Source organism: Pelophylax lessonae (assembly GCF_965119305.1).
Source record: "Pelophylax lessonae genome assembly, chromosome: 1".
Taxonomy (NCBI): Eukaryota; Metazoa; Chordata; class Amphibia; order Anura; family Ranidae; genus Pelophylax; species Pelophylax lessonae.
In genome coordinates, this window is record NC_138768.1 from 260,769,932 (window position 1) to 260,796,034 (window position 26,103).

The window sequence follows — 26,103 nt, forward strand, 5'->3', positions numbered from 1 at the left end:
GACCAGTCAGGATCGAGGGAAAGATGAATGCAACAATGTACAGAGACATCCTTGATGAAACCTGGGGCGAGTTCATTTTCCAACAGGACAATGACCCTAAGTACACAGCCAAGAAAATAAAGTAGCAGCTACAGGACATCTCTGTGAATGTACTTGAGTGGCCCAGACTGAACATCTCTAGAGAGACCTAAAAAAAGTGCACCAATGCTCCCCATCCAACCTGATGATGATTGAGAGGTCCTGCAAAGAAGAATAGGGGAAACTGCACAAAAATAGGTGTGCCAAGCTGGTAACATCATACTCAAAAATACTTGAGGCTGTAATTGGTGCCAAAGGTGCTTCAAAAAAGTATTGAGCAAAGGCTGTGAATACTTACATGTTTTTTTTTTTTTTTGTTATTTTTAATAATTTTGAAAAGATTTCAAACAAACTTCTTTTCATGTTATCATCATGGGGTATTGTTTGTAGAATTTTGAGGAAAATAATAATTTGAATCCATTTTGGACTAAGGCTGTAACATACCAAAATGTGGAAAAAGTGCAGTGCCGTGAATACTTTCAGGATTCACTGTATGCAATGTGCAGATTAAATTGGAATGGGAGTGATTTTTTTCTATTTTTTTTATTAATAATCAGTTGATGCATTTAGAAATATAGAAAAGTAATTGCAGAAAAAAGTAGGGTAATAGGCAAGAGTAAAACCCCATACACACGATCAGATTATCGAACGATCTGTCGTCTGTTTTTTGTGGCATGCTAGTCTGATGTGGAAAGTGAAGAGGTTATTTTCATACGAATTTTCCCGTATGACAGAATTCTACTTCAGAAGTGATGTCATGTGTTGGATTGCTTTGTTTGTGTTCTTTCGTCTCTGAGCATGTCTAGTCTTGCTCTTAAGATTTTTTTCTGTAGAAATCTGTACTAATGAGATGAAAATCGGAGGTTGATTTGACGGACGACAAAAATTTTATAGCCTGCACATCAGGATTTTGTCAGCCGAAAAGTCGGAGTCGGCTGTCGAAAGCACCATACTAACAATCCGTAAATCGACAGATCGGTCGTCGGACAAATTTTCCCTACAGATTTTCTTATCGTGTGTACGGGCCTTAAGAGTAGGCAATCGAGTCTGACCATTTTCTTTTGTTTTGTTTTTTTCTTTTCGTTAACTTCATTGTCTGAGTAGAGATCTATGTTTGTCCCCAGCATGTTTGAAGCCATTTACTGTTGATTGTCTCACTACCTCTGCTGGTGGTTTATTCCAAGCATCAACTACCCTTTCAGTAAAATAATACTTTCTAAGATTAGTTTTGAACTTTCCTCCAGTTAGTTTGAGGTCATGTCCCCGTGTTCTTGATTCATGATCTTCCTTCAGACTGTACATATTAACCACTTCCCGACCACCCACCGCCTTTTTACTGCAGCAGGGTGGCTCTCCTGCGCAAACCGACGTAGAAGCTAGGGGGCGAGCGCGTGCCAGACGCAGCGTGCCACCCGCCCCCACTCGGCAGCAGGGAACCCGATGCACGGGTCAGGTGGCTCCGATTGCTGTCTGACACCCCGCTTAGAGAGGACGGTCGAATGTTGTAAACACAGCTGACCGTTCTTCTCCCTGGAATGGTCATAGAGCCCATGTGATCCTTCTATATAGGATCATATGCCTCTATGGTCATCCCAGAAGCCATGCCCCCCCCCACAGTTAGAATCACTCCCCTAGGCTCACATTTAACCACTTGATCACCTATACTGTTAACCCCTTCCCAGACAGTGTCATTATTACAGTAACAGTGCATATTATTAGCACTGATTACTGTAGTAATGTCACTGGTACCCCAAAAAGTGTAAAAAATGTCAGTTAGGGGTCCGATCTGTCCACCGCAATGTCGCAGTCCCACAAAAAAAAATCGCAGATCGCCGCCATTACTAGTAAAAAAAAAAAAAAACAATAAAAATGACATAGATCTTTCCCGTAGTTAGTAGACGCGATAAATTTTGCGCAAACCAATCAAAATACGCTTATTGCAGTTTTTTTTACCAAAAATATATAGCAGAAAACAAATTGGCCTAAACTTTTAAAAAATTTAGATTTTTAAATTTTATTTTTTGAGAATAGCAGAATTTTCAGAATTGTCGCTCTTTTTTTGTTTATAGCGCAAAAAATAAAAATCGCAAAGGTGATCAAATATCACCAAAAGAAAGCTCTATTTGTTTGAAAAAAGGACGTCAATTTTATTTGGGTACAGCGATTGGGGACCGCGCAATTGTCCATTAAATTAACGCAGTGCCGAATTGCAAAATAGGGCCTGGTCATTAAGGGGGCCAATTCTTCCAGTCTTAAAGTGGTTAAAGTACAACTAAAGGCAAATCTTCTTTCATGGTTTTGGATAGAGTGGAGAGGGATAAGAAACCCTGTCAGTTTTTATTGCTGTCTGTGCCCCCATTAGAAAGATTCACCCTCTCTATTTGTCCTGATTATCATTGTCATTGAAAGTGAAAGTAAAACAAAATCCCAAATTTTGGGCTGTCCCCAGAAAAGTAATAGAGGGGAAAGCATGCAATGGGGGACACTAGTTCTGGTGACCTGGGGGGTCCCCAAGGAATTCCTCTCAGTTCCTGTTTGGCTATGGGACAGAAAGTGAAGGGAAATCTTTGCAAAGGGACACAGATGGCAGGGATTATAACCCTCCCTTACTCTATCCAAAATGAAAAAACTAATTATGCCTATAGTTCTACTTTACAATCCTGAAGTCGCTCTCGATATGTTTTATCCCCCAAACCTTTCACCATTTTTGTTACCCGTATCTGGACTCGTTCTATTTTAATAATAGCTTAATAGTGAGGTCTCCAAAACTGGAGTGTTTTAATGAGGAAAGTTGCAGGGTTTGTATCTCTTTAGAAGTACTCAACCCTAAGGGAGTATCCCACCAAAGATTTGTGTTTTGCAGTGTTTAAATGAGGAAAGTTGCAGAGTTTGCATTTCTTTAGAAGTAATCAACCCTAAGGGAGCATCCCACCAAAGATTTGTGTTTTGCAGTGTTTAAATTAGGAAAGTTGCAGGGTTTGCATCCCTTTCGATGTAATTAACCCTCGGGGATTATCCCCCTGAAAATTACATTTTTGTTGCAAAGGATGACTAATATCTGTTTAGTATCTTAGTGCAGACTTCTAGGGAAATCAATAAGCCAATCACACAGGCAGGAAATTCGAAACTGTGTACAGAGCGCCTCCAGGTTGTCATGTTGCATTAAATTTCACAGAAAACTACAGCACTGCAGACTGAAAAGGAAATGTAATTTTTAAAAGCATTTAATGATAACATGGCTTGTTTAATAATTGTATATGCTAGTTTATTTTTTTCATTGCTATTTTCTTTTTTTTTTTTAAAGAAAGTGGAGTTAACCTTTAAAGTGGTTGTAAATCCTCACACATACCCAGTGAAGTGACAGACCTCAGGTGATACACAGTGATGAAACAAATCCTCCTAACAGTTTAGCCCCATTCCCCTGCATAGGGCATCGTGGTGTTATGCAGCTGTACCAACTTCCCTTAAGATGCATTTTAGGCGCCACACTCCGAGTCGGCTGCATGGCTTGCCGGAATCCTGAGCTTTCTTCTACTCAATCACCACTGTTCCCCATTTTAGGGGACCCTAGTTTCCCTCCAGGTACTGCGCCTGGCCTGTTTCCGTTTTCGAGAAGGGCTGTTTTCAGGCTTCTCATTTTTTGACCACTGATACCTGACCCACAGTCTCCACATTGGTGCAGTAAGGGGGCTGATACAGTTACATTTCTGGCAGGCGCTACAGCTGCGTCACAACTTTTGAACTCTAGGAACCCAGGGGAACTTTCAACATTAGCGGACAATGTTTGAATCGTATTGCGAGGATAAGGACCCTCTTCTCCGTATCCTCCCTAAAATGTACGCCTTGCTAATATCCCCCCCTGATGATTTTATTCTGCCGGGCCTCAGAAAATGGGAAAGGGATCTTAATAAAACCTACACATCTGCCCAGCATCAGAACATCATCCACTTTTCCCTGAAGTCATCCATATGCATGCCTACTCAGGAATCCAAATACACATTAAATAACGCATTGGTACCTCACCCCCGTTGGCTCTGTGTAAATTCTTTCCGAATGCATCGGATCGTTGCTGGAGAGGCCGAGAGGAACAGGGGACCTTACTTTACATTTTCTGGTCTTGTCCAAAACGTAAACAGTATTGGTCGGAGGTTCAGAGGATCTCTCAACAATTCACTGACTTCCCAGTACCAGGAGGATCCTGCCTTCTTCTTGTTCCACTGCACACCAATTCCACTTCAAACATACAAGAAATCAGTACTCCTCGACTTGACAATACAGGCTTTGGCATTTTTTTTTGGGGGGGAATTTCATATAAAAAAATGTGAAAAAATATTGTTATTTTTGCAAAATTGTCGCTCTTTTTTTGATTATAGCGCATGATCAAAAAATCACACAGGTGATCAAATACCACCAAAAGAAAGCTCTATTTGTGGGGAAAAAAGGACACCAAATTCGTTTAGGTACAGCGTCGCACGACCGCGCAATTGTCCGTTAAATTCACACAGTGCCGAATCGCAAAATACCCCCTGGTCAGGAAGGGGGTAAAATCTTCTGAGGCTTAAGTGGTTAAATAAAAACCTACTTGGTATGCAGCTTCTTCATCTTTTAATCCTTGCCTATGTTCTAGTTTAAGATGGTACCTTGTTCATTGTATTACCTTTTCTGTTTCAGGGGGGGCTCCTTTCTCTAGCAGGGTCCTATGAAGCCCCCCCCTACCCGCTGTGCACTGGTTTAAGGACAGAGCTGTACTGTATCCCTACCGTTTGTATGTTAGTAGAAACAGCCTAGGAGTGCAGGGCTCTCTCCTGCTCCTCCCTCCTGCATGCTTGAAGGGGTTGTAAAGTCAGAAGGTTTTTTTTATCTTAATGCATTCTTTGCACTAAGATAAAAAGCCTTCTGTGTGTAGCAGCTCCCCTCAGCCCCCCTAATACCTACCTGAGATCCCTCTCTGTCCAGCAATGTCCACGAGTGTTTTAGCCACCTGAGATTCTCCCTCCTGATTGGCTGCCACTGCTGTCAATCAAAGTCAGCTGACCAATCAGGAGAGAGGGGGTGGGCCGGGTCGGGGTCTGGGCTCCATGTCTGAATGGACACAGGGAGCTGTGACTCGGCTCTGGTGCCCCCCAAAGCAAGCTGCTTACGGTCAGTGATGGGAATAACAACAATTAAAGTAAACGGCGTTACTAACGCAGTTACTTTTGCGGGTAACTAGTAATCTAATTGATTACTTTTCACTCCGCGGTAACACTGTTCCTATTACTTAAGCAGTGTTACTGCAATTACATCTACCACCACTAGAGGGTAGTAGTGTAACTCCTCTCTCCTCTACTCCTTACTCCTCTATGTCAGCTCCTCGCGGTTCTGGCCTGTGGAGAGAGAGAGAGACTTGAGTTACAGTGCGCCAGCCAGCAGGCCAAGTACCCCTGCGATATAAATAAAAATATAGAAATAGAAATACCACTACCACCACTGTCCAGGCAGTCGTCCACAGGCACAGCCATCTGCGCTCAGTCAGACTCAGGAGCAGGAGAGTCAGTCAGTCACAGGAGGGACAGCAGCACAGGAGGAGTCAGTCGGACAGTCCAGAGTACAGTCAGTAACAGACAGCCTGGAGGACGGAGTCAGACGGACCCCACCAGTGTGCCACACACACACCAAAAAAACCCCCATAAAATACCACAGTCAGTCTGGATTCAGGAGTCACACTCAGGTCAGGTACCACCCTACCACAGTACTCCCACCAGTGCCACACCAACAGCCACCACTGCCCACCACCACCAGTCCACCACCAGCAGCAAGTACCACTTGAGTAAAAAAAATAAAATACCACTCAGTTAGGAGTCACTCAGGAGGACTCAGGTCAGGTACCACTGCCAGTACCAGTCTACCACCACCACGCAGCCAGCCGGTACCACTCAGCAAATACCCACTAAGGTACAACTCAGCAAATACCACTCGGTACCCACTGCCAGTGTACCACGCAGCCAGAAACACTCAGCAAATACCACTCAGGTACCAGTGCCACTCAGCAGATACCACTCAGGTACCAGTGTACCGCGCAGGTACCACAGTGCCACTCTCAGCAAATACCACTCAGGTACCACTCAGCAAATACCACTCAGGTACCAGTGTACCACGCAGCAAGCCAGTACCACTCAGCAAATACCACTCTGGTACCGTACCAGTGTACCACGCAGGTACCACTCAGCAAATACCATGCAGGTACCACTCAGGAATCAGGATTCACCACATAGGTGTCTCATTGTCCCACAGCAACATTAAAATAGTGTAGATTACTGTACAATGTTTTATAATAATAACTGCTTCTATTTAGTGTTCATTTCATTAATTTACCATATTTAATATTGGGGGCATACAAGTTATTTGACATATTTGATACATTTTTTTAAAGTAACGCAATAGTTACTTTCCCTGGTAATTAGTTATTTTTTTACTGATGTAAGGGTCCTTTCATGCGAACGATCCGATCAGATCCGCCTGTCAGTTGTTTAGGCGGACCTGATCGGATCCTCCATGAATCCCTATGGGACAGCGGATGTCAGTGGAGACATCTCCACTAACACCCGCTGCTATCCGATCCGATCCTGTCCGTGAAATCCGGACGGATGGAAACCTTATTTTCCATCTGTCTAGCGTATCGGTTTGGATGAGAACGGACAGGCAGTCCGTTCTCAGACGATTTCCCCATAGAGAACAGCAGGGATCTGACACCTCCCTCTCCGCACCCAGAGCAGAGACGGAGCTGTCATCCGCCTGCTCAGCGGGGATCGGCGGATCGATCCCCGCTGAGCAGCACGGAGTCCACCGGCAGAGGCGAACCGTGTGAAAGGAGCCTAAATCAGTTACTACTTTTTGGGATAAGTAACTAGTAACTATAATTAATTACTTTTTAAAGTTACCTGCCCAACCGTGCTTATGGTGGGGGCACTCGACAGGAGGGAGGGGCACAGAAGAGGGACCAAAGAAGAGCAGGATCTGGGCTGCTCTGTGCAAATCCACTGCAATAGAGCAGGTAATGTTTGTTCTTTTTATAGGAAAAAAAAATCTAGACTTTACAATCACTTTAGGCCTAGTACACACCATTTGTTTTTTTTTTCGTTCAACCCAGATGGTTGAACGAAAAAAAAACCAACAGCTCCAGTTGGAGCCACTGTATTAACAGTCTGCTGTTAGTACAGCTATCTCTGCCACTGAGCTATTGTGTTCTTACAGGGGGATGCTCCCATTGGCTGAAAGTGCTGATCGGGAGTCGGTCGGCTGCTGGTTTTCCAGCATGCACGTCCAATAGAAGCCGACTTCTGTCGAACCGGCTGCCATACACACGGGCCGAATGTCGACTGTTTTTTATTGAACTGGCTGAATTTGGCCTGTGTATAATAGGCTTAACCACTTCTCCCTGGGTGGACGTCCGTAAATTTTGCGGGGGTATACCGGGATGATGCCTCTAGCTAGAGGCATCATCACGGTACCGTGGTTTAGAGCCGACGGTTGGCTTTCCGTCGGTACCGACCGATGCGGCTCGGGAGCCGCTCGATCGTTACCCGGGGGGGGGGCGGGAGGGGACGTCCCCCCCCTCCCGCCGACTTCCGTGGCTTTTACCGGGGCTCCCGTCCCACCGGGAGCCCCGAGCACCCAGCCGGCACGTCCGCCGGCTGGATGGAGTCCCGATCAATGCCGGAAACGGCTTCGATCGGGTCTCTGATGACGTAACCCGGAGGCGGCGTCCATTACGTCACTTCCGGATTAGTGTGCTGCAAAAAGGCGGCAAATTTGAAAAACGGCTGTATGCAAAAACGCCGTTTTCGGCGTTTTAAAGACCGCTGCGCAAATACCGCGTGACAAAAAATATTGCAATGACCGCCATTTTATTCTCCAGAGTCTTTGCTAAAAATATATATATAATGTTTGGGGGTTCTAAGTAGTTTTCTAGGAAAAAATACTGATTTTAACTTGTAAACAAAAAGTGTCCGAAATAGGGCTGGTGGGTAAGTGTTAACAGACAACTGCTCGAGACTGAGCTGCCCCTATTACCCCTACATTTAAAGGACCAGATATTGTGGGAAGCAGCGGCAGAGACTGTAAAATCGCAAAATACCAAAAAACACCACTAAACGCTGTAACAAGCATTTAGCTGCATTTAGCGTTTTTACATTTTAGGGAGTGTGTTTACTGTAAAAACGCTAACTCTCAAAAACGCAGAAAAACACTCCTAAACACTAGTCAAAAATGCAGCACAAAGTGTGCTTTTAATGCATCTTTCCTAACAGCAACGCTGGCATTTTATAAACTTTCAGTGTGCATGAGCCAAGTGAAACTTTTTTTGTAAGATTTATGCTGATAGGAAGAGAAAACAGAGAGACAGAGAGATGATCCTATCACTGTGCTGCTTCTGCTTTGACTGCCTTGTCCAAGGCTGGGGCAGTCAGAGGAAATGGGTTGAATGATGCTGACCATCAGACTGAAGACATCTAGCAGCAGATAAAAGTACTGAAAATGGAAATCTCTGGAGCAAAAGTGAATATTGCAGAAAAAAAAGTGGTTTTGGTATTTTATCTATTAAATTGGCTATTCATTGTATCTTATTTCCTATTTTTCTGTATTAAAGGAATTGTAAAGTCAGAAGATTTTTTATCTTAATGCATTCAATCAGGGGAGGACTGTGCCAGGGGGAAGGGGGGCAATTGCCCCCCAGGCCACTCTGATGTCCCGTAAAAAAGGCTGCATTGCTTCTGCCACAGACATGCCTAATGAATTCCTGGTGAAGAGAAGTAAAAAGGCCCCACCACTGACCTACTGAGTGCCTGAGACAAGAACACAGCGCAGGCCTCCCCCCTAGAATGGATGGTGTAAACTGTGTCTGAGCTGAGGCTGGTTCCATGCCCCACTGGAGACTCCCCCCCCCTGGCCAGCCCCAACCAAGCTGTCCCAGCTCCACCCTGGTGGCCAGGTCAGGAACCTGGATTCGGCCAGTGAGTAGAGGGTATTTGGAGTGGAGCTTTAGCCTGGAATGTGGGTTAGGAGGAGGCCAGGAAGAGAGAAAGTGGGAAGAGGCACCATGGGCTTCTGGTTTGTACTTGCCCCCTGGGCCGAAAGTTGCCAGTCAGCCCCTGCATTCTATGCATTAAGATAAAAAACCTTATGGATGTGGCAACCTCCCCAGCACCCCCTAATACTTACCTGAGCCCCATCCCTGTCCAGCGATGTCCCTCTGCCATTCGAGATTCTCTCTTCTGATTGGCTGAGACACAGCCGGTAGTGCCAGCAAAGTCAGTTAGACAATCAGGAAAGAGAGGGGCGGAGCCGAACGGCAGCTTGTGTCTAAATGGACAAACAGAGATGCAATTCAGCTCGGGTACCCCTATTGCAAGCTGCTTGCTGTGGGGGCACCAGACAGGAGGGAGGGGCCAGGAGCAGCGAAGAGGGACCCGAGAAGTGGAGGATCCAGGCTGCTCTGTGCAAAACCAACTGCACAGAGGAGGTAAGTATAACGTGTTTGTTATTTAAAAAAAAAAACTTTACAATCACCTTAAGTTTACAAGACAGAAAATGAAGGAAAATATTCCTTGTGTCAACGGGCTTTTGTCAATGATGTCAGTTTGAAATGCTTCTTTTATCATTCAGGATTCACTGACATGTACATTTGATCTGCAGTTGACTTTCTGACCAGCTTCAAGTGGTGAGACAGGAAGTCAGGTAAATCTGTGAATGTAGTCACAGACAGGAGCTACACTTCCACCTGGGTTAGACAAATCACCAATTACTATAGGGTGTCGGCTGCAGAGGTAGCCAGAACTGTCTAAGGAAGTTGGAAGGCCTTCAGCTGTTCGGAATGAGGAAGTTAAGGCCTCTATAATTTGTCCAAAGGAAGTCTATGGATTGCTGCCTCCGGAAGCTGTCTCCTGAAGCCGTGTGGGCTGGGAGAAGGAGGACAGTCAGATGTATGCCTCCCGACAAGCTGGTGAGCATGGGAGAAGACCCCCTGAAGTGATGTGCGCTAAGGAGGGTAACCAGTTGTGAAGACTTCTCAAGGTAAATAAGCAAACTATTTCTATGTGGAAGAAATAAAGGAATGTTTGCCATGTGAAGAGAAAAACAAAGGGACAGCTTAAATGAACATGTGCTGTGGTGGAGAGATAAAACATGGACTATTGAGAGTCTGCTGTATGACCAGCCAAGTCTGCCCAACAGTAGGTTGGGGACAGACTTCATTAGATAGGTTCCAGTGTGTGAGAAGGTAGCCGCCCACAGTGGCAAGGATTTATTTATTTTGTTTTATTTTATTTTGGCTGTTTTGAGGCTTGCAATCGTGTGAAGTAAATTGCATGAATAAATCAGTGTTGTTTGCAACCACTGCTTGGCTATCTCTCTGTGAAAACGCACCCCCAAAGGGGTCATCCACGCCTACCACCGAGCTAATCCCTCACAGTGGGTTTTGCATTTTTTGTTAACTTGTACAGAAATGCAAAACCTGCCGGAAGGAAACACTTATGGTGACACAGAAGCCCAAAAAAAAAAAATTACGGTGGTTTTACAGTCCCTGTGATGGGAGTTAGAGGGCTGCATTGGGTTTGGGCTCCCGCGGGACCCAATGTAAATCTTGCGGGAGCGGGCGGTTTTACCTCTGCTGCAGGTGGGAGTGGGTGGTCAAAAAATTTTGCGGGTACCCGCGGGGAATGGCGCAATTTGGTGTAACGGATTTTCCGGCGTATAAGACAACTTTTTTTTATAACAAAAAAGATACCTCAAAAATCGTCTTATACGCCAGGTACTGTAGCTTCAGCTAGTTACAGAACATCCCAATAAAAATGTTATCCCGCTGGATGTGTATACAGTATCTTTGGCAACTTACAGAACGTCCCTGTGCTGTAATACTCTACAGTGCCTTGCAAAAGTATTTGGCCCCCTTGAACTTTTCGACCTTTTGCCACATTTCAGGCTTCAAACGGAAAGATATAAAACTGTAATTGTTTGTGAAGAATCAACAAGTGGGACACAATCATGAAGTGGAACGAAATTTATTGGATATTTCAAACTTTTTTAACAAATAAAAAACTGAAAAAATGGGCGTGCAAAATTATTCAGCCCCCTTAAGTTAATACTTTGTAGCGCCACCTTTTGCTGCGATTACAGCTGTAAGTCGCCTGGGGAATGTCTCTATCAGTTTTGCACATCGAGAGACTGAAATTTTTGCCCATTCCTCCTTGAAAAACAGCTTGAGCTCAGTGAGGTTGGATGGAGAGCGTTTGTGAACAGCAGTTTTCAGTTCTTTCCACAGATTCTCAATTGGATTCAGGTCTGGACTTTGACTTTGCCATTCTAACACCTGGATATGTTTATTTGTGAACCATTCCATTGTAGATTTTGCTTTATGTTTTGGATCATTGTCTTGTTGGAAGACAAATCTTCGTCCCAGTCTCAGGTCTTTTGCAGACTCCATCAGGTTTTCTTCCAGAATGGTCCTGTATTTGGCTCCATCCATCTTCCCATCAATTTTAACCATCTTCCCTGTCACTGCTGAAGTAAAGCAGGCCCAACACATGATGCTGCCACCACCATGTTTGACAGTGGGGATGGTGTGTTCAGGGTGATGAGCTGTGTTGCTTTTACGCCAAACATAACGTTTTTCATTGTTGCCAAAAAGTTCGATTTTGGTTTCATCTGACCAGAGCACCTTCTTCCACATGTTTGGTGTGTCTCCCAGGTGGCTTGTGGCAAACTTTAAACGACACTTTTTATGGATATCTTTAAGAAATGTCTTTCTTCTTGACACTCTTCCATAAAGGCCAGATTTGTGCAGTATACGACTGATTGTTGTCCTATGGACAGAGTCTCCCACCTCAGCTGTAGATCTCTGCAGTTCATCCAGAGTGATCATGGGCCTCTTGACTGCATCTCTGATCAGTCTTCTCCTTGTATGAGCTGAAAGTTTAGAGGGACGGCCAGGTCTTCGTAGATTTGCAGTGGTCTGATACTCCTTCCATTTCAATATTATCGCTTGCACAGTGCTCCTTGGGATGTTTAAAGCTTGGGAAATCTTTTTGTATCCAAATCCGGCTTTAAACTTCTCCACAACAGTATCTCGGACCTGCCTGGTGTGTTCCTTGTTCTTCATGATGCTCTCTGCGGCTATCACAGTGCAGGTGCATTTATACGGAGACTTGATTACACACAGGTGGATTCTATTTATCATTAGTCATTTAGGTCAACATTGGATCATTCAGAGATCCTCACTGAACTTCTGGAGAGAGTTTGCTGCACTGAAAGTAAAGGGGCTCAATAATTTTGCATGCCCAAATTTTCAGTTTTTTATTTGTTAACAAAGTTTGAAATATCCAATAAATTTTGTTTCACTTCATGATTGTGTCCCACTTGTTGTTAATTCTTCACAAAAATTACAGTTTTATATCTTTATGTTTGAAGCCTGAAATGTGGCAAAAGGTCGAAAAGTTCAAGGGGGCCGAATACTTTCGCAAGGCACTGTATGTATCGTGCTGAGCCAATTATGGCAAGTGGTGTATTCTATTAATGCATGCAAAGCCTGCTCGGATTGGCATCAGAGAGGCGGGCTTATACAACCTTTGCCAATCCAAGCAGGCTTTGTATGCAATAATAGAATACACAGCTTGCCGTGATTGGCTCAGTGTGGTACATAGAGTATTACAGCACAGGGACATTCTGTAAGTAGCCAAAGCTTACTGTATACACATCCAGCGGGCTAAACTATTAATAATAGAGAAGTTCCGTATGTAGCAGAAGCTACAGTATATATTAGGGCACATCCAGCGGGCTAAAATATTTAATAGGGATGTGATGGCTCCACTGATGTTATGAAATGGTGTTGCCTCAGAAGAGGGGGTAGTCTTATACGGCGAGTATAGGGCAAAAACGCAGGAGTGGACACAAACATTGCGGGTGCGGGCAGGAGTGGACACAAACATTGCGGGTGCGGGAGTGGAACATAAACATTGCAGGTGCGGGCGGTCCTGGTCATACATTCAGCGGGTGCGGGCAGGTGCGGGTTTAATAAAACAGTCCCGCGCAGGGCTCTAACGGGAGTAATTTGGGGCGGGAAGCTTGTGGAACCCAGATTGCCTTAGAGAGGTCAGGAAACTCCTTGTCCAGCTTCCCTGGCCCCTCCTATGTGTAAGTCACCCTGTGTCTATTAGGGGCACAGGGTGACCGAGAACCCCAGTCAGTTCTGCAGTAACCAGACTCACTGTACAACCACACCGGACTCAGCATTTCGTGTTTCCCCTACGTTATCTTGGGTTCTATATATGTGGTTTTTGTTGAAAGAATGAAGGTGCTCTTTCACTTAGGACAGTAATGTTTATGAACAAGACCCCTCAAGAAATATATTATGATACATTGATTTGACCTTTTCAGGCTGCTTGTAGTTTATCTCATAGACCAGTGATGGTGAACCGTGGCACCCCCAATGTTTTGGAACTACATTTCCCATGATACTCATGCACTCTGCAGTTTAGTTGAGTATCATGGGAAATGTAGTTCCAAAACATCTGGAGTGCCAAGATTCACCATCATTGTCATAGACCATTGCTAGATAGTTTGAGGTGCGGTGGGGTTTGGTATTGTTAAGTGCCTATATCCCATTCTATTGTTTCTGTCTGCCTTGGGATCAACCTATTATGTGATGTATATGTGTATGTGGATCGGCTGCTAGAGGGGAGTGAGGATTGTCCCAGAATGTATATCTCTTTGTGCCGGTGTTTGAATAAACAGTCTTATGCTTCTTACCACCCAACACTGATGTCTCGACAAGTGACTGGGTGAGCTAAGGGATCATGGATCATGCTGGTATTAGGCAAGGGAAGCTTATATGGTAGACATACTCTTTTTGAGTAAGGGGGTCCGTCACAGTCCCCTACGTTAAAAACAAAAAAAAGGTTGGATAAAAGGTTTAGTGTAGTTTAGAGAAAAAAAAACAAAGTGTAAGAGTTGTATCTTATATCAGAGTTAAAAGAGGGCTTGTAGTAAATTAGGAATTGTTGGGGGATGTTTTATAGTCCCCTTATCCTGCACCATTTCTTACAGCTTTGATGATCTCACCGTGCATTCCCCCCTTCTGCACTGTCAACACTTTTGTTCAACCTCCAGTAGAGTGACCTCATCCTCTTCCATCTCCAGCACTGTGAACCACTTTCCTTATGCCTCCAGCACTGTACCACCCTCCCTTTCTCTCAACTCCAGCAGTGTGACCCCTTTATTATCCCATCTCCAGCAGCGTGACCCCCCTTTTCCTCCCACCTATAGCAGTGTGATACCCATTCTCCTTTCACCCCAGCAATGTGATCCTATCTCCTCCTACCTCCAGCATTGTGGCCCTCATTTCTCCTAATTCTAGAACCATGCCCCCCTCCATTTTCCTCCCACCTCCAGCACTGTGACCCCCTCTTCTCCCCTTACTTCCATCACCATGCCCCACCCCATTCTCCTCCTACCTCCAGGATTGTGAGCCGCCTTTATCTCCTCCTACTTCCAGCATTATGCTCCCCCATTCTCCTCCCACCTCCTGGAGTGTGAACCTCTCTTCTCCTACTTGCAGCACTATGCCCCCCATTATCCTTCCACCAACAGGAGTTTAAGCCCCTCTTGTCCTGCTACTTTCAGCATTATGCCACCCCATTCTCCTCCTACCTCCAGCACTGCGACCCCTCCCCTTCTCCTCCAATCTCCAGCACAGTGACCCCCCCCCACCCCCCTTCAGCACTATGACCCTTCATCACCTCCCACCTTCAGTATTGTCACTCCTCCTTTTCCTTCCTCGAACAATTTGACCCCTCTTTTCTCATACCTACCAACACTGTAACCTCCTTCCCTTGCTATCTCCAGCATTGTGACCCCCCCCCCCCCACCACATCCAGCTCTGTGACTCCCTTCTTCTCCAGCCTCCAGCACTGTGAATCCCCTTCCCTGCCTGCCTTCAGCAGTGTGACCACATTTTATTCCACTTTCCGCACTGTGACTTTCTCTTTTCCTCCCACCTCCAGCATTTGAGCCCCCCCTTCTCCTCCCTCCTCCACAACTGTAATCCCCCTCTCCTCCAACCTTCAGCACTGTGACCCCCCCTTCTTATTCCACCTCCAGCACTGTGACCCCCTACCCCTTCTCCTGCCACTTCCAGCACTTTAACCCCCCCCCCCCCATCGCCTCTTACCTCTAGCACTATGACCCCCCTCTTCTACTCCCATCTCCAGCTCGGTAACCCCTTCTTCTCCCACCAACAGCAGTATGACAGTCCAGCACCATGAGTCCCATTTCCTTCTACTTGCAGTACTATGACCCCCTATTCTCCTCCCACATCTAGAAATGTGACCCCCTCTTTCCCTTATTTCTTCAGCACTGCACCCCTCCCTTCTCCTCTGACCTTTAGCACTGTGACCCCTCATTTCTTCCTACCTCTAGCAGTGTGACCCCCTTCTCCACCCATTTCCAGCAGGGTGACCTCATCTTCTCCCACCACCAGAACTGCGAGTCCAATTCTTCTTCCACCCCAAACAGTGTAACCCCATCTGCATTGTGAGCCATCCCTTCTTCTCATACCTCCAGCATTGCGATTCCCTCCTCCTTCCACCTCCAGCAGTTACCCCCCCCCCCCCCAACCCAACCTCCAGCCCTTTGACATTCCTCCCTCATACCTCCAGAAATGTGACCTATCCCCTTTTCCTCACACCTCTTAGCACTGTGGCCCTACTTCTCCCACCTTCAGCACTGTCAGCCCCTCTCCTGTTCGCTGCCTACCGCCAGCACTGTGAGACCCAACTTCTTCTCTCACTCTCAGCATAGTATGACCCCTCCTTTTCTCCATGGCGGTGTAAACCCTCTCTCCAGTAGAGTGAGTGCAACCCCTCTCTCCTCTCCTTTATTGTGACCCCGTCTCTTATCTCCAGCAGGATGACGAGGGGTCTCCTTTCCTGCAGCAGTGTGACCCCTCTCAGTTCTCCTCTCCTCCAGCAGTGGGACCCCTCTCAGTTCTCCTCTCCTCCAGCAGTGTGACCCATGTGTTCTCCTTTCCTCTCCTTTAGCAGTGTGACCCCTGTGTTTTCCTCTCCTCCAGCAGTGTGACCCCTCGCTCTTCTCCTCTCCTCCAGCAATATGACCCCTGTGTTTTCCTTTCCTCTCCTCCAGCAGTGTGACCCCTCTCTCTTCTCTAGCAGTGAGACTACTCTCTCTTCTCCAACAATGTGACTCCTTTCTCTTCTCCAGCAGTGTGACCTCTTTCTCTTCTCCAGCAGTGAGACTCCTCTCTCTTCTCCAACAGCGTGACCCCTCTCTTTTCTCCAGCAGTGTGACCCCTCTCTCTTCTCCAACAGTGTGACCCCTTTCTCTTCTCCAGCAGTGTGAGCCCTCTTTCTTCTCCAGCAGTGTGACCTCTCTCCTCTCCTCCAGCAGTGTGACCTCTCTCTCCTCCAGCAGTGTGACCTCTCTCTCCTCCAGCAGTGTGACCCCTGTATTGTCCTCTCCTGCAGCAGTGTGACCCCTCTCTCTTCTCCCTTCCAGCAATGTGACCCCTCTCACTTCTACTCTCCTCCAGCAGTGTGACTCCTCACTCTTCTCTCCTCCAGCAGTGTGACTCTTCCCTTCTCCCCTCCTCTCCAGCAGTGTGACCCCCTCTCTTCTCCTCTCCTCTAGCAGTGTGACCCCCCTCTCTTCTCCTCTCCTCCAGCAGTGTGATCCCTCTCTCTTCTCCTCCCCTCCAGTAGTGTGACCCCTCTCTTCTGCTCCCCTCCAGTAGTGTGACCCTCTCTTCTCCAGCAGTGTGACCCCTCTCTCTTCCCCTCTCCTCCAGCAATATGACCCCTCTCTCTTCTCTCCTCCAGCAGCGTAACCACTCTTTCTTCTCCTCTCCTCCAGCAGCGTGACCCCTCTCTCTTCTCCTCCAGCAGTGTGACCCCTCTCTCTTCTCCTCCAGCAGTGTGACCCCTCTCTCTTCTCCTTTCCTCCAGCAGTGTGACCCCTCTCTCTTCTCCTTTCCTCCAGCAGTGTGACCCCTCTCGCTTCTCCTTTCCTCCAGCAGTGTGACCCCTCTCTCTTCTCCCCTCCAGCAGTGTGACTCCTCTCTCTTCTCCAGCAGTGTGACCCCATCTCTCTTCTCCAGCAGTGTGACCCCTCTCTCTTCTCTAGCAGTGTGACCCCTCTCTCTTCTCTAGCAGTGTGACCCCTCTCTCTTCTCCTCTCTCGCAGCAGGGTGACCCCTTTCTCTTCTCTCCTCCAGCAGTGTGACCCCTTTCTCTTCTCTCCTCCAGCAGTGTGACCCCTTTCTCTTCTCTCCTCCAGCAGTGTGACTCCTCTCTCTTCTCCTCCAGCAGTGTGACCCCTCTCTCTTCTCCAGCAGTGTGACCCCTATCTCTTCTCCTCTCCTCCAGCAGTATGACCCCTCTGTCTTCTCCTCCAGCAGCGTGACCCCTCTCTCTTCTCCTTCAGCAGTGGGATCCCTCTCTCTTCTCCTCTAGCAGCATGACCCCTCTCTCTTCTCTTCTCCTCCAGCAGTGTGACCACTCTCTCTTCTCCTCCAGCAGTGTGACCCCTCTCTCTTCTCCTCCAGCAGTGTGACCCCTCTCTCTTCTCCTCCAGCAGTGTGATCCCTCTCTCTTCTCTCCTCCAGCAGTGTAAACCCTCTCTCTTCTCCTCTAGCAGTGTGATCCTTTATTCTTCTCTTCTCCTCCAGCAGTGTGACCCCTCTCTCTTCTCCTCTCCTCTAGCAGTGTGATTCCTCTCTCTACTCTTCTCCTCCAGCAGTGTGACCCCCCACTCTTCTCCTCTCCTCCAGCAGTGTAATCCCTCTTGCTTCTCTCCTCCAGCAGTGTGACTCCTCTCTCTTCTCCAGCAGTGTGATCCCTCTCTCTTCTCTCCTCCAGCAGTGTGACCCCTGTGTTCTCCTCTAGCAGTGTGATCCCTCTCTCTTCTCTCCTCTAGCGTTGTGATCCCTGTGTTCTGCTCTCCTCTAGCAGTGTGACCCCTCGCTCTTCTCTCCTCCAGCAGTGTGATCCCTGTGTTCTCCTCTCCTCCAGCAGTGTGACCCCTGTGTTCTCCTCTCCTCCAGCAGTGTGATCCCTGTGTTCTCCTCTCCTCCAGCAGTGTGATCCCTGTGTTCTCCTCTCCTCCAGCAGTGTGACCCCTGTGTTCTCCTCTCCTCCAGCAGTGTGATCCCTGTGTTCTCCTCTCCTCCAGCAGTGTGATCCCTGTGTTCTCCTCTCCTCCAGCAGTGTGATCCCTGTGTTCTCCTCTCCTCCAGCAGTGTGATCCCTGTGTTCTCCTCTCCTCCAGCAGTGTGATCCCTGTGTTCTCCTCTCCTCCAGCAGTGTGATCCCTGTGTTCTCCTCTCCTCCAGCAGTGTGATCCCTGTGTTCTCCTCTCCTCCAGCAGTGTGATCCCTGTGTTCTCCTCTCCTCCAGCAGTGTGATCCCTGTGTTCTCCTCTCCTCTAGCAGTGTGATCCCTGTGTTCTCCTCTCCTCCAGCAGTGTGATCCCTGTGTTCTCCTCTCCTCCAGCAGTGTGATCCCTGTGTTCTCCTCTCCTCCAGCAGTGTGATCCCTGTGTTCTCCTCTCCTCCAGCAGTGTGATCCCTGTGTTCTCCTCTCCTCCAGCAGTGTGACCCCTGTGTTCTCCTCTCCTCCAGCAGTGTGACCCCTGTGTTCTCCTCTCCTCCAGCAGTGTGATCCCTGTGTTCTCCTCTCCTCCAGCAGTGTGACCCCTGTGTTCTCCTCTCCTCCAGCAGTGTGATCCCTGTGTTCTCCTCTCCTCCAGCAGTGTGATCTATGTGTTCTCCTCTCCTCCAGCAGTGTGATCCCTGTGTTCTCCTCTCCTCCAGCAGTGTGATCCCTGTGTTCTCCTCTCCTCCAGCAGTGTGACCCCTGTGTTCTCCTCTCCTCCAGCAGTGTGATCCCTGTGTTCTCCTCTCCTCCAGCAGTGTGATCTCTGTGTTCTCCTCTCCTCCAGCAGTGTGATCCCTGTGTTCTCCTCTCCTCCAGCAGTGTGATCCCTGTGTTCTCCTCTCCTCCAGCAGTGTGATCCCTGTGTTCTCCTCTCCTCCAGCAGTGTGATCCCTGTGTTCTCCTCTCCTCCAGCAGTGTGACCCCTGTGTTCTCCTCTCCTCTAGCAGTGTGACCCCTGTGTTCTCCTCTCCTCTAGCAGTGTGATCCCTGTGTTCTCCTCTCCTCCAGCAGTGTGATCTCTGTGTTCTCCTCTCCTCCAGCAGTGTGATCCCTGTGTTCTCCTCTCCTCCAGCAGTGTGATCCCTGTGTTCTCCTCTCCTCCAGCAGTGTGATCCCTGTGTTCTCCTCTCCTCCAGCAGTGTGATCCCTGTGTTCTCCTCTCCTCCAGCAGTGTGATCCCTGTGTTCTCCTCTCCTCTAGCAGTGTGATCCCTGTGTTCTCCTCTCCTCCAGCAGTGTGATCCCTGTGTTCTCCTCTCCTCTAGCAGTGTGATCCCTGTGTTCTCCTCTCCTCCAGCAGTGTGATCCCTGTGTTCTCCTCTCCTCCAGCAGTGTGATCCCTGTGTTCTCCTCTCCTCCAGCAGTGTGATCCCTGTGTTCTCCTCTCCTCCAGCAGTGTGATCCCTGTGTTCTCCTCTCCTCTAGCAGTGTGATCCCTGTGTTCTCCTCTCCTCTAGCAGTGTGATCTCTGTGTTCTCCTCTCCTCCAGCAGTGTGATCCCTGTGTTCTCCTCTCCTCCAGCAGTGTGATCCCTGTGTTCTCCTCTCCTCCAGCAGTGTGATCCCTGTGTTCTCCTTTCCTCCAGCAGTGTGATCCCTGTGTTCTCCTCTCCTCCAGCAGTGTGACCCCTGTGTTCTCCTCTCCTCCAGCAGTGTGATCCCTGTGTTCTCCTCTCCTCCAACAGTGTGATCCCTGTGTTCTCCTCTCCTCCAGCAGTGTGATCCCTGTGTTCTCCTCTCCTCCAGCAGTGTGATCCCTGTGTTCTCCTCTCCTCTAGCAGTGTGATCCCTGTGTTCTCCTCTCCTCTAGCAGTGTGATCCCTGTGTTCTCCTCTCCTCCAGCAGTGTGATCCCTGTGTTCTCCTCTCCTCCAGCAGTGTGATCCCTGTGTTCTCCTCTCCTCCAGCAGTGTGATCCCTGTGTTCTCCTCTCCTCCAGCAGTGTGATCCCTGTGTTCTCCTCTTCTCCAGCAGTGTGATCCCTGTGTTCTCCTCTCCTCCAGCAGTGTGATCCCTGTGTTCTCCTCTCCTCCAGCAGTGTGATCCCTGTGTTCTCCTCTCCTCCAGCAGTGTGATCCCTGTGTTCTCCTCTCCTCTAGCAGTGTGACCCCTGTGTTCTCCTCTCCTCTAGCAGTGTGATCCCTGTGTTCTCCTCTCCTCCAGCAGTGTGATCCCTGTGTTCTCCTCTCCTCCAGCAGTGTGATCCCTGTGTTCTCCTCTCCTCTAGCAGTGTGATCCCTGTGTTCTCCTCTCCTCCAGCAGTGTGACCCCTGTGTTCTCCTCTCCTCCAGCAGTGTGATCCCTGTGTTCTCCTCTCCTCTAGCAGTGTGATCCCTTATTCTCCTCTCCTCCAGCAGTGTGATCCCTGTGTTCTCCTCTCCTCCAGCAGTGTGATCCCTGTGTTCTCCTCTCCTCCAGCAGTGTGATCCCTGTGTTCTCCTCTCCTCCAGCAGTGTGATCCCTGTGTTCTCCTCTCCTCTAGCAGTGTGATCCCTGTGTTCTCCTCTCCTCTAGCAGTGTGATCTCTGTGTTCTCCTCTCCTCCAGCAGTGTGATCCCTGTGTTCTCCTCTCCTCCAGCAGTGTGATCCCTGTGTTCTCCTCTCCTCCAGCAGTGTGATCCCTGTGTTCTCCTTTCCTCCAGCAGTGTGATCCCTGTGTTCTCCTCTCCTCCAACAGTGTGATCCCTGTGTTCTCCTCTCCTCCAGCAGTGTGATCCCTGTGTTCTCCTCTCCTCCAGCAGTGTGATCCCTGTGTTCTCCTCTCCTCTAGCAGTGTGATCCCTGTGTTCTCCTCTCCTCTAGCAGTGTGATCCCTGTGTTCTCCTCTCCTCCAGCAGTGTGATCCCTGTGTTCTCCTCTCCTCCAGCAGTGTGATCCCTGTGTTCTCCTCTCCTCCAGCAGTGTGATCCCTGTGTTCTCCTCTCCTCCAGCAGTGTGATCCCTGTGTTCTCCTCTTCTCCAGCAGTGTGATCCCTGTGTTCTCCTCTCCTCCAGCAGTGTGATCCCTGTGTTCTCCTCTCCTCCAGCAGTGTGATCCCTGTGTTCTCCTCTCCTCCAGCAGTGTGATCCCTGTGTTCTCCTCTCCTCTAGCAGTGTGACCCCTGTGTTCTCCTCTCCTCTAGCAGTGTGATCCCTGTGTTCTCCTCTCCTCCAGCAGTGTGATCCCTGTGTTCTCCTCTCCTCCAGCAGTGTGATCCCTGTGTTCTCCTCTCCTCTAGCAGTGTGATCCCTGTGTTCTCCTCTCCTCCAGCAGTGTGACCCCTGTGTTCTCCTCTCCTCCAGCAGTGTGATCCCTGTGTTCTCCTCTCCTCTAGCAGTGTGATCCCTGTGTTCTCCTCTCCTCCAGCAGTGTGATCCCTGTGTTCTCCTCTCCTCCAGCAGTGTGATCCCTGTGTTCTCCTCTCCTCCAGCAGTGTGATCCCTGTGTTCTCCTCTCCTCCAGCAGTGTGATCCCTGTGTTCTCCTCTCCTCTAGCAGTGTGATCCCTGTGTTCTCCTCTCCTCTAGCAGTGTGATCCCTGTGTTCTCCTCTCCTCCAGCAGTGTGATCCCTGTGTTCTCCTCTCCTCCAGCAGTGTGATCCCTGTGTTCTCCTCTCCTCCAGCAGTGTGATCCCTGTGTTCTCCTCTCCTCCAGCAGTGTGATCCCTGTGTTCTCCTCTTCTCCAGCAGTGTGATCCCTGTGTTCTCCTCTCCTCCAGCAGTGTGATCCCTGTGTTCTCCTCTCCTCCAGCAGTGTGATCCCTGTGTTCTCCTCTCCTCCAGCAGTGTGATCCCTGTGTTCTCCTCTCCTCTAGCAGTGTGACCCCTGTGTTCTCCTCTCCTCTAGCAGTGTGATCCCTGTGTTCTCCTCTCCTCCAGCAGTGTGATCCCTGTGTTCTCCTCTCCTCCAGCAGTGTGATCCCTGTGTTCTCCTCTCCTCTAGCAGTGTGATCCCTGTGTTCTCCTCTCCTCCAGCAGTGTGATCCCTGTGTTCTCCTCTCCTCCAGCAGTGTGATCCCTGTGTTCTCCTCTTCTCCAGCAGTGTGATCCCTGTGTTCTCCTCTCCTCCAGCAGTGTGATCCCTGTGTTCTCCTCTCCTCCAGCAGTGTGATCCCTGTGTTCTCCTCTCCTCCAGCAGTGTGATCCCTGTGTTCTCCTCTCCTCTAGCAGTGTGACCCCTGTGTTCTCCTCTCCTCTAGCAGTGTGATCCCTGTGTTCTCCTCTCCTCCAGCAGTGTGATCCCTGTGTTCTCCTCTCCTCCAGCAGTGTGATCCCTGTGTTCTCCTCTCCTCTAGCAGTGTGATCCCTGTGTTCTCCTCTCCTCCAGCAGTGTGACCCCTGTGTTCTCCTCTCCTCCAGCAGTGTGATCCCTGTGTTCTCCTCTCCTCTAGCAGTGTGATCCCTGTGTTCTCCTCTCCTCCAGCAGTGTGATCCCTGTGTTCTCCTCTCCTCCAGCAGTGTGATCCCTGTGTTCTCCTCTCCTCCAGCAGTGTGATCCCTGTGTTCTCCTCTCCTCCAGCAGTGTGATCCCTGTGTTCTCCTCTCCTCTAGCAGTGTGATCCCTGTGTTCTCCTCTCCTCTAGCAGTGTGATCTCTGTGTTCTCCTCTCCTCCAGCAGTGTGATCCCTGTGTTCTCCTCTCCTCCAGCAGTGTGATCCCTGTGTTCTCCTCTCCTCCAGCAGTGTGATCCCTGTGTTCTCCTTTCCTCCAGCAGTGTGATCCCTGTGTTCTCCTCTCCTCCAACAGTGTGATCCCTGTGTTCTCCTCTCCTCCAGCAGTGTGATCCCTGTGTTCTCCTCTCCTCCAGCAGTGTGATCCCTGTGTTCTCCTCTCCTCTAGCAGTGTGATCCCTGTGTTCTCCTCTCCTCTAGCAGTGTGATCCCTGTGTTCTCCTCTCCTCCAGCAGTGTGATCCCTGTGTTCTCCTCTCCTCCAGCAGTGTGATCCCTGTGTTCTCCTCTCCTCCAGCAGTGTGATCCCTGTGTTCTCCTCTCCTCCAGCAGTGTGATCCCTGTGTTCTCCTCTTCTCCAGCAGTGTGATCCCTGTGTTCTCCTCTCCTCCAGCAGTGTGATCCCTGTGTTCTCCTCTCCTCCAGCAGTGTGATCCCTGTGTTCTCCTCTCCTCCAGCAGTGTGATCCCTGTGTTCTCCTCTCCTCTAGCAGTGTGATCCCTGTGTTCTCCTCTCCTCTAGCAGTGTGATCCCTGTGTTCTCCTCTCCTCCAGCAGTGTGATCCCTGTGTTCTCCTCTCCTCCAGCAGTGTGATCCCTGTGTTCTCCTCTCCTCCAGCAGTGTGATCCCTGTGTTCTCCTCTTCTCCAGCAGTGTGATCCCTGTGTTCTCCTCTCCTCCAGCAGTGTGATCCCTGTGTTCTCCTCTCCTCCAGCAGTGTGATCCCTGTGTTCTCCTCTCCTCCAGCAGTGTGATCCCTGTGTTCTCCTCTCCTCTAGCAGTGTGACCCCTGTGTTCTCCTCTCCTCTAGCAGTGTGATCCCTGTGTTCTCCTCTCCTCCAGCAGTGTGATCCCTGTGTTCTCCTCTCCTCCAGCAGTGTGATCCCTGTGTTCTCCTCTCCTCTAGCAGTGTGATCCCTGTGTTCTCCTCTCCTCCAGCAGTGTGATCCCTGTGTTCTCCTCTCCTCCAGCAGTGTGATCCCTGTGTTCTCCTCTTCTCCAGCAGTGTGATCCCTGTGTTCTCCTCTCCTCCAGCAGTGTGATCCCTGTGTTCTCCTCTCCTCCAGCAGTGTGATCCCTGTGTTCTCCTCTCCTCCAGCAGTGTGATCCCTGTGTTCTCCTCTCCTCTAGCAGTGTGACCCCTGTGTTCTCCTCTCCTCTAGCAGTGTGATCCCTGTGTTCTCCTCTCCTCCAGCAGTGTGATCCCTGTGTTCTCCTCTCCTCCAGCAGTGTGATCCCTGTGTTCTCCTCTCCTCTAGCAGTGTGATCCCTGTGTTCTCCTCTCCTCCAGCAGTGTGACCCCTGTGTTCTCCTCTCCTCCAGCAGTGTGATCCCTGTGTTCTCCTCTCCTCTAGCAGTGTGATCCCTGTGTTCTCCTCTCCTCCAGCAGTGTGATCCCTGTGTTCTCCTCTCCTCCAGCAGTGTGATCCCTGTGTTCTCCTCTCCTCCAGCAGTGTGATCCCTGTGTTCTCCTCTCCTCCAGCAGTGTGATCCCTGTGTTCTCCTCTCCTCTAGCAGTGTGATCCCTGTGTTCTCCTCTCCTCTAGCAGTGTGATCTCTGTGTTCTCCTCTCCTCCAGCAGTGTGATCCCTGTGTTCTCCTCTCCTCCAGCAGTGTGATCCCTGTGTTCTCCTCTCCTCCAGCAGTGTGATCCCTGTGTTCTCCTTTCCTCCAGCAGTGTGATCCCTGTGTTCTCCTCTCCTCCAACAGTGTGATCCCTGTGTTCTCCTCTCCTCCAGCAGTGTGATCCCTGTGTTCTCCTCTCCTCCAGCAGTGTGATCCCTGTGTTCTCCTCTCCTCTAGCAGTGTGATCCCTGTGTTCTCCTCTCCTCCAGCAGTGTGATCCCTGTGTTCTCCTCTCCTCCAGCAGTGTGATCCCTGTGTTCTCCTCTCCTCCAGCAGTGTGATCCCTGTGTTCTCCTCTCCTCCAGCAGTGTGATCCCTGTGTTCTCCTCTTCTCCAGCAGTGTGATCCCTGTGTTCTCCTCTCCTCCAGCAGTGTGATCCCTGTGTTCTCCTCTCCTCCAGCAGTGTGATCCCTGTGTTCTCCTCTCCTCCAGCAGTGTGATCCCTGTGTTCTCCTCTCCTCTAGCAGTGTGACCCCTGTGTTCTCCTCTCCTCTAGCAGTGTGATCCCTGTGTTCTCCTCTCCTCCAGCAGTGTGATCCCTGTGTTCTCCTCTCCTCCAGCAGTGTGATCCCTGTGTTCTCCTCTCCTCTAGCAGTGTGATCCCTGTGTTCTCCTCTCCTCCAGCAGTGTGACCCCTGTGTTCTCCTCTCCTCCAGCAGTGTGATCCCTGTGTTCTCCTCTCCTCTAGCAGTGTGATCCCTGTGTTCTCCTCTCCTCCAGCAGTGTGATCCCTGTGTTCTCCTCTCCTCCAGCAGTGTGATCCCTGTGTTCTCCTCTCCTCCAGCAGTGTGACCCCTGTGTTCTCCTCTCCTCTAGCAGTGTGATCCCTGTGTTCTCCTCTCCTCCAGCAGTGTGATCCCTGTGTTCTCCTCTCCTCCAGCAGTGTGATCCCTGTGTTCTCCTCTCCTCCAGCAGTGTGATCCCTGTGTTCTCCTCTCCTCCAGCAGTGCGATCCCTGTGTTCTCCTCTCCTCCAGCAGTGTGATCCCTCTCTCTTCTCCCCTCTGGAGGTGTCTCTCTGTCTGTCTCTCTGTGTAGTGCTGGGACTGAGGCTCTCTCCTGTCTGCTGGGTGTGGCCTGTGAGTTGGTTGATTTGAGCTCCCAGCTGTGACCGTCTATCTGCTCCCACCCTCAGAGGAGGGGGATCGGGTTCGGTGAGACTTTGCTGGCAGTGTGCTGAGGATCGGGAAGGGAATGTGAACACATACAAAGGATCCTCGCCCTCCAGGACTCTGTACAGCCGGATTTGTGTTGCTGGAATTGGGGATTGTGTTTCATGTAGAGGAGGAGTGGATGGTGTACGCTCGGTGGCTGAAGTGGAATAAAGGATCCGATCTGTCATTGTATACACGGAGGCTGGACAAGCTGTGACTTCAGAGCTGCATAAATGCCTGCAGAACTCCAACAGGTCAGTGCTGTGCACAGTGTGCCGTGTGTACACGATGTGTGTACTGTGTGTGTGTATGTGTGCCCCATGGCTGCCTGCCTGCTGCTGCAGTCTATTGAGCTGTGCTGACTGCAGATCTCTCCCTGATCCCTCCACAATGTGCTCACCAAG

General features: G+C 49.4%; 1 protein-coding gene across 4 annotated transcripts in view; it reads left to right on the top strand.

The window, feature by feature from the left end:
* The window catches only part of ARVCF (ARVCF delta catenin family member), a 380,287-nt gene that overhangs the window by 49,181 nt on the left and 305,003 nt on the right, over positions 1-26,103 (top strand). The window contains exon 1 of one of the 4 annotated variants that reach the window (XM_082268313.1): positions 25,649-25,953. The exons of the other annotated variants lie outside the window; for them this stretch is intronic. Within the exon in view, the coding sequence (XP_082124439.1) occupies positions 25,933-25,953 (21 nt within the window). The 5' untranslated portion in view covers positions 25,649-25,932. Of the gene's footprint in view, positions 1-25,648; positions 25,954-26,103 lie in introns of those variants that run through there. 4 annotated transcript variants of the gene reach the window in all.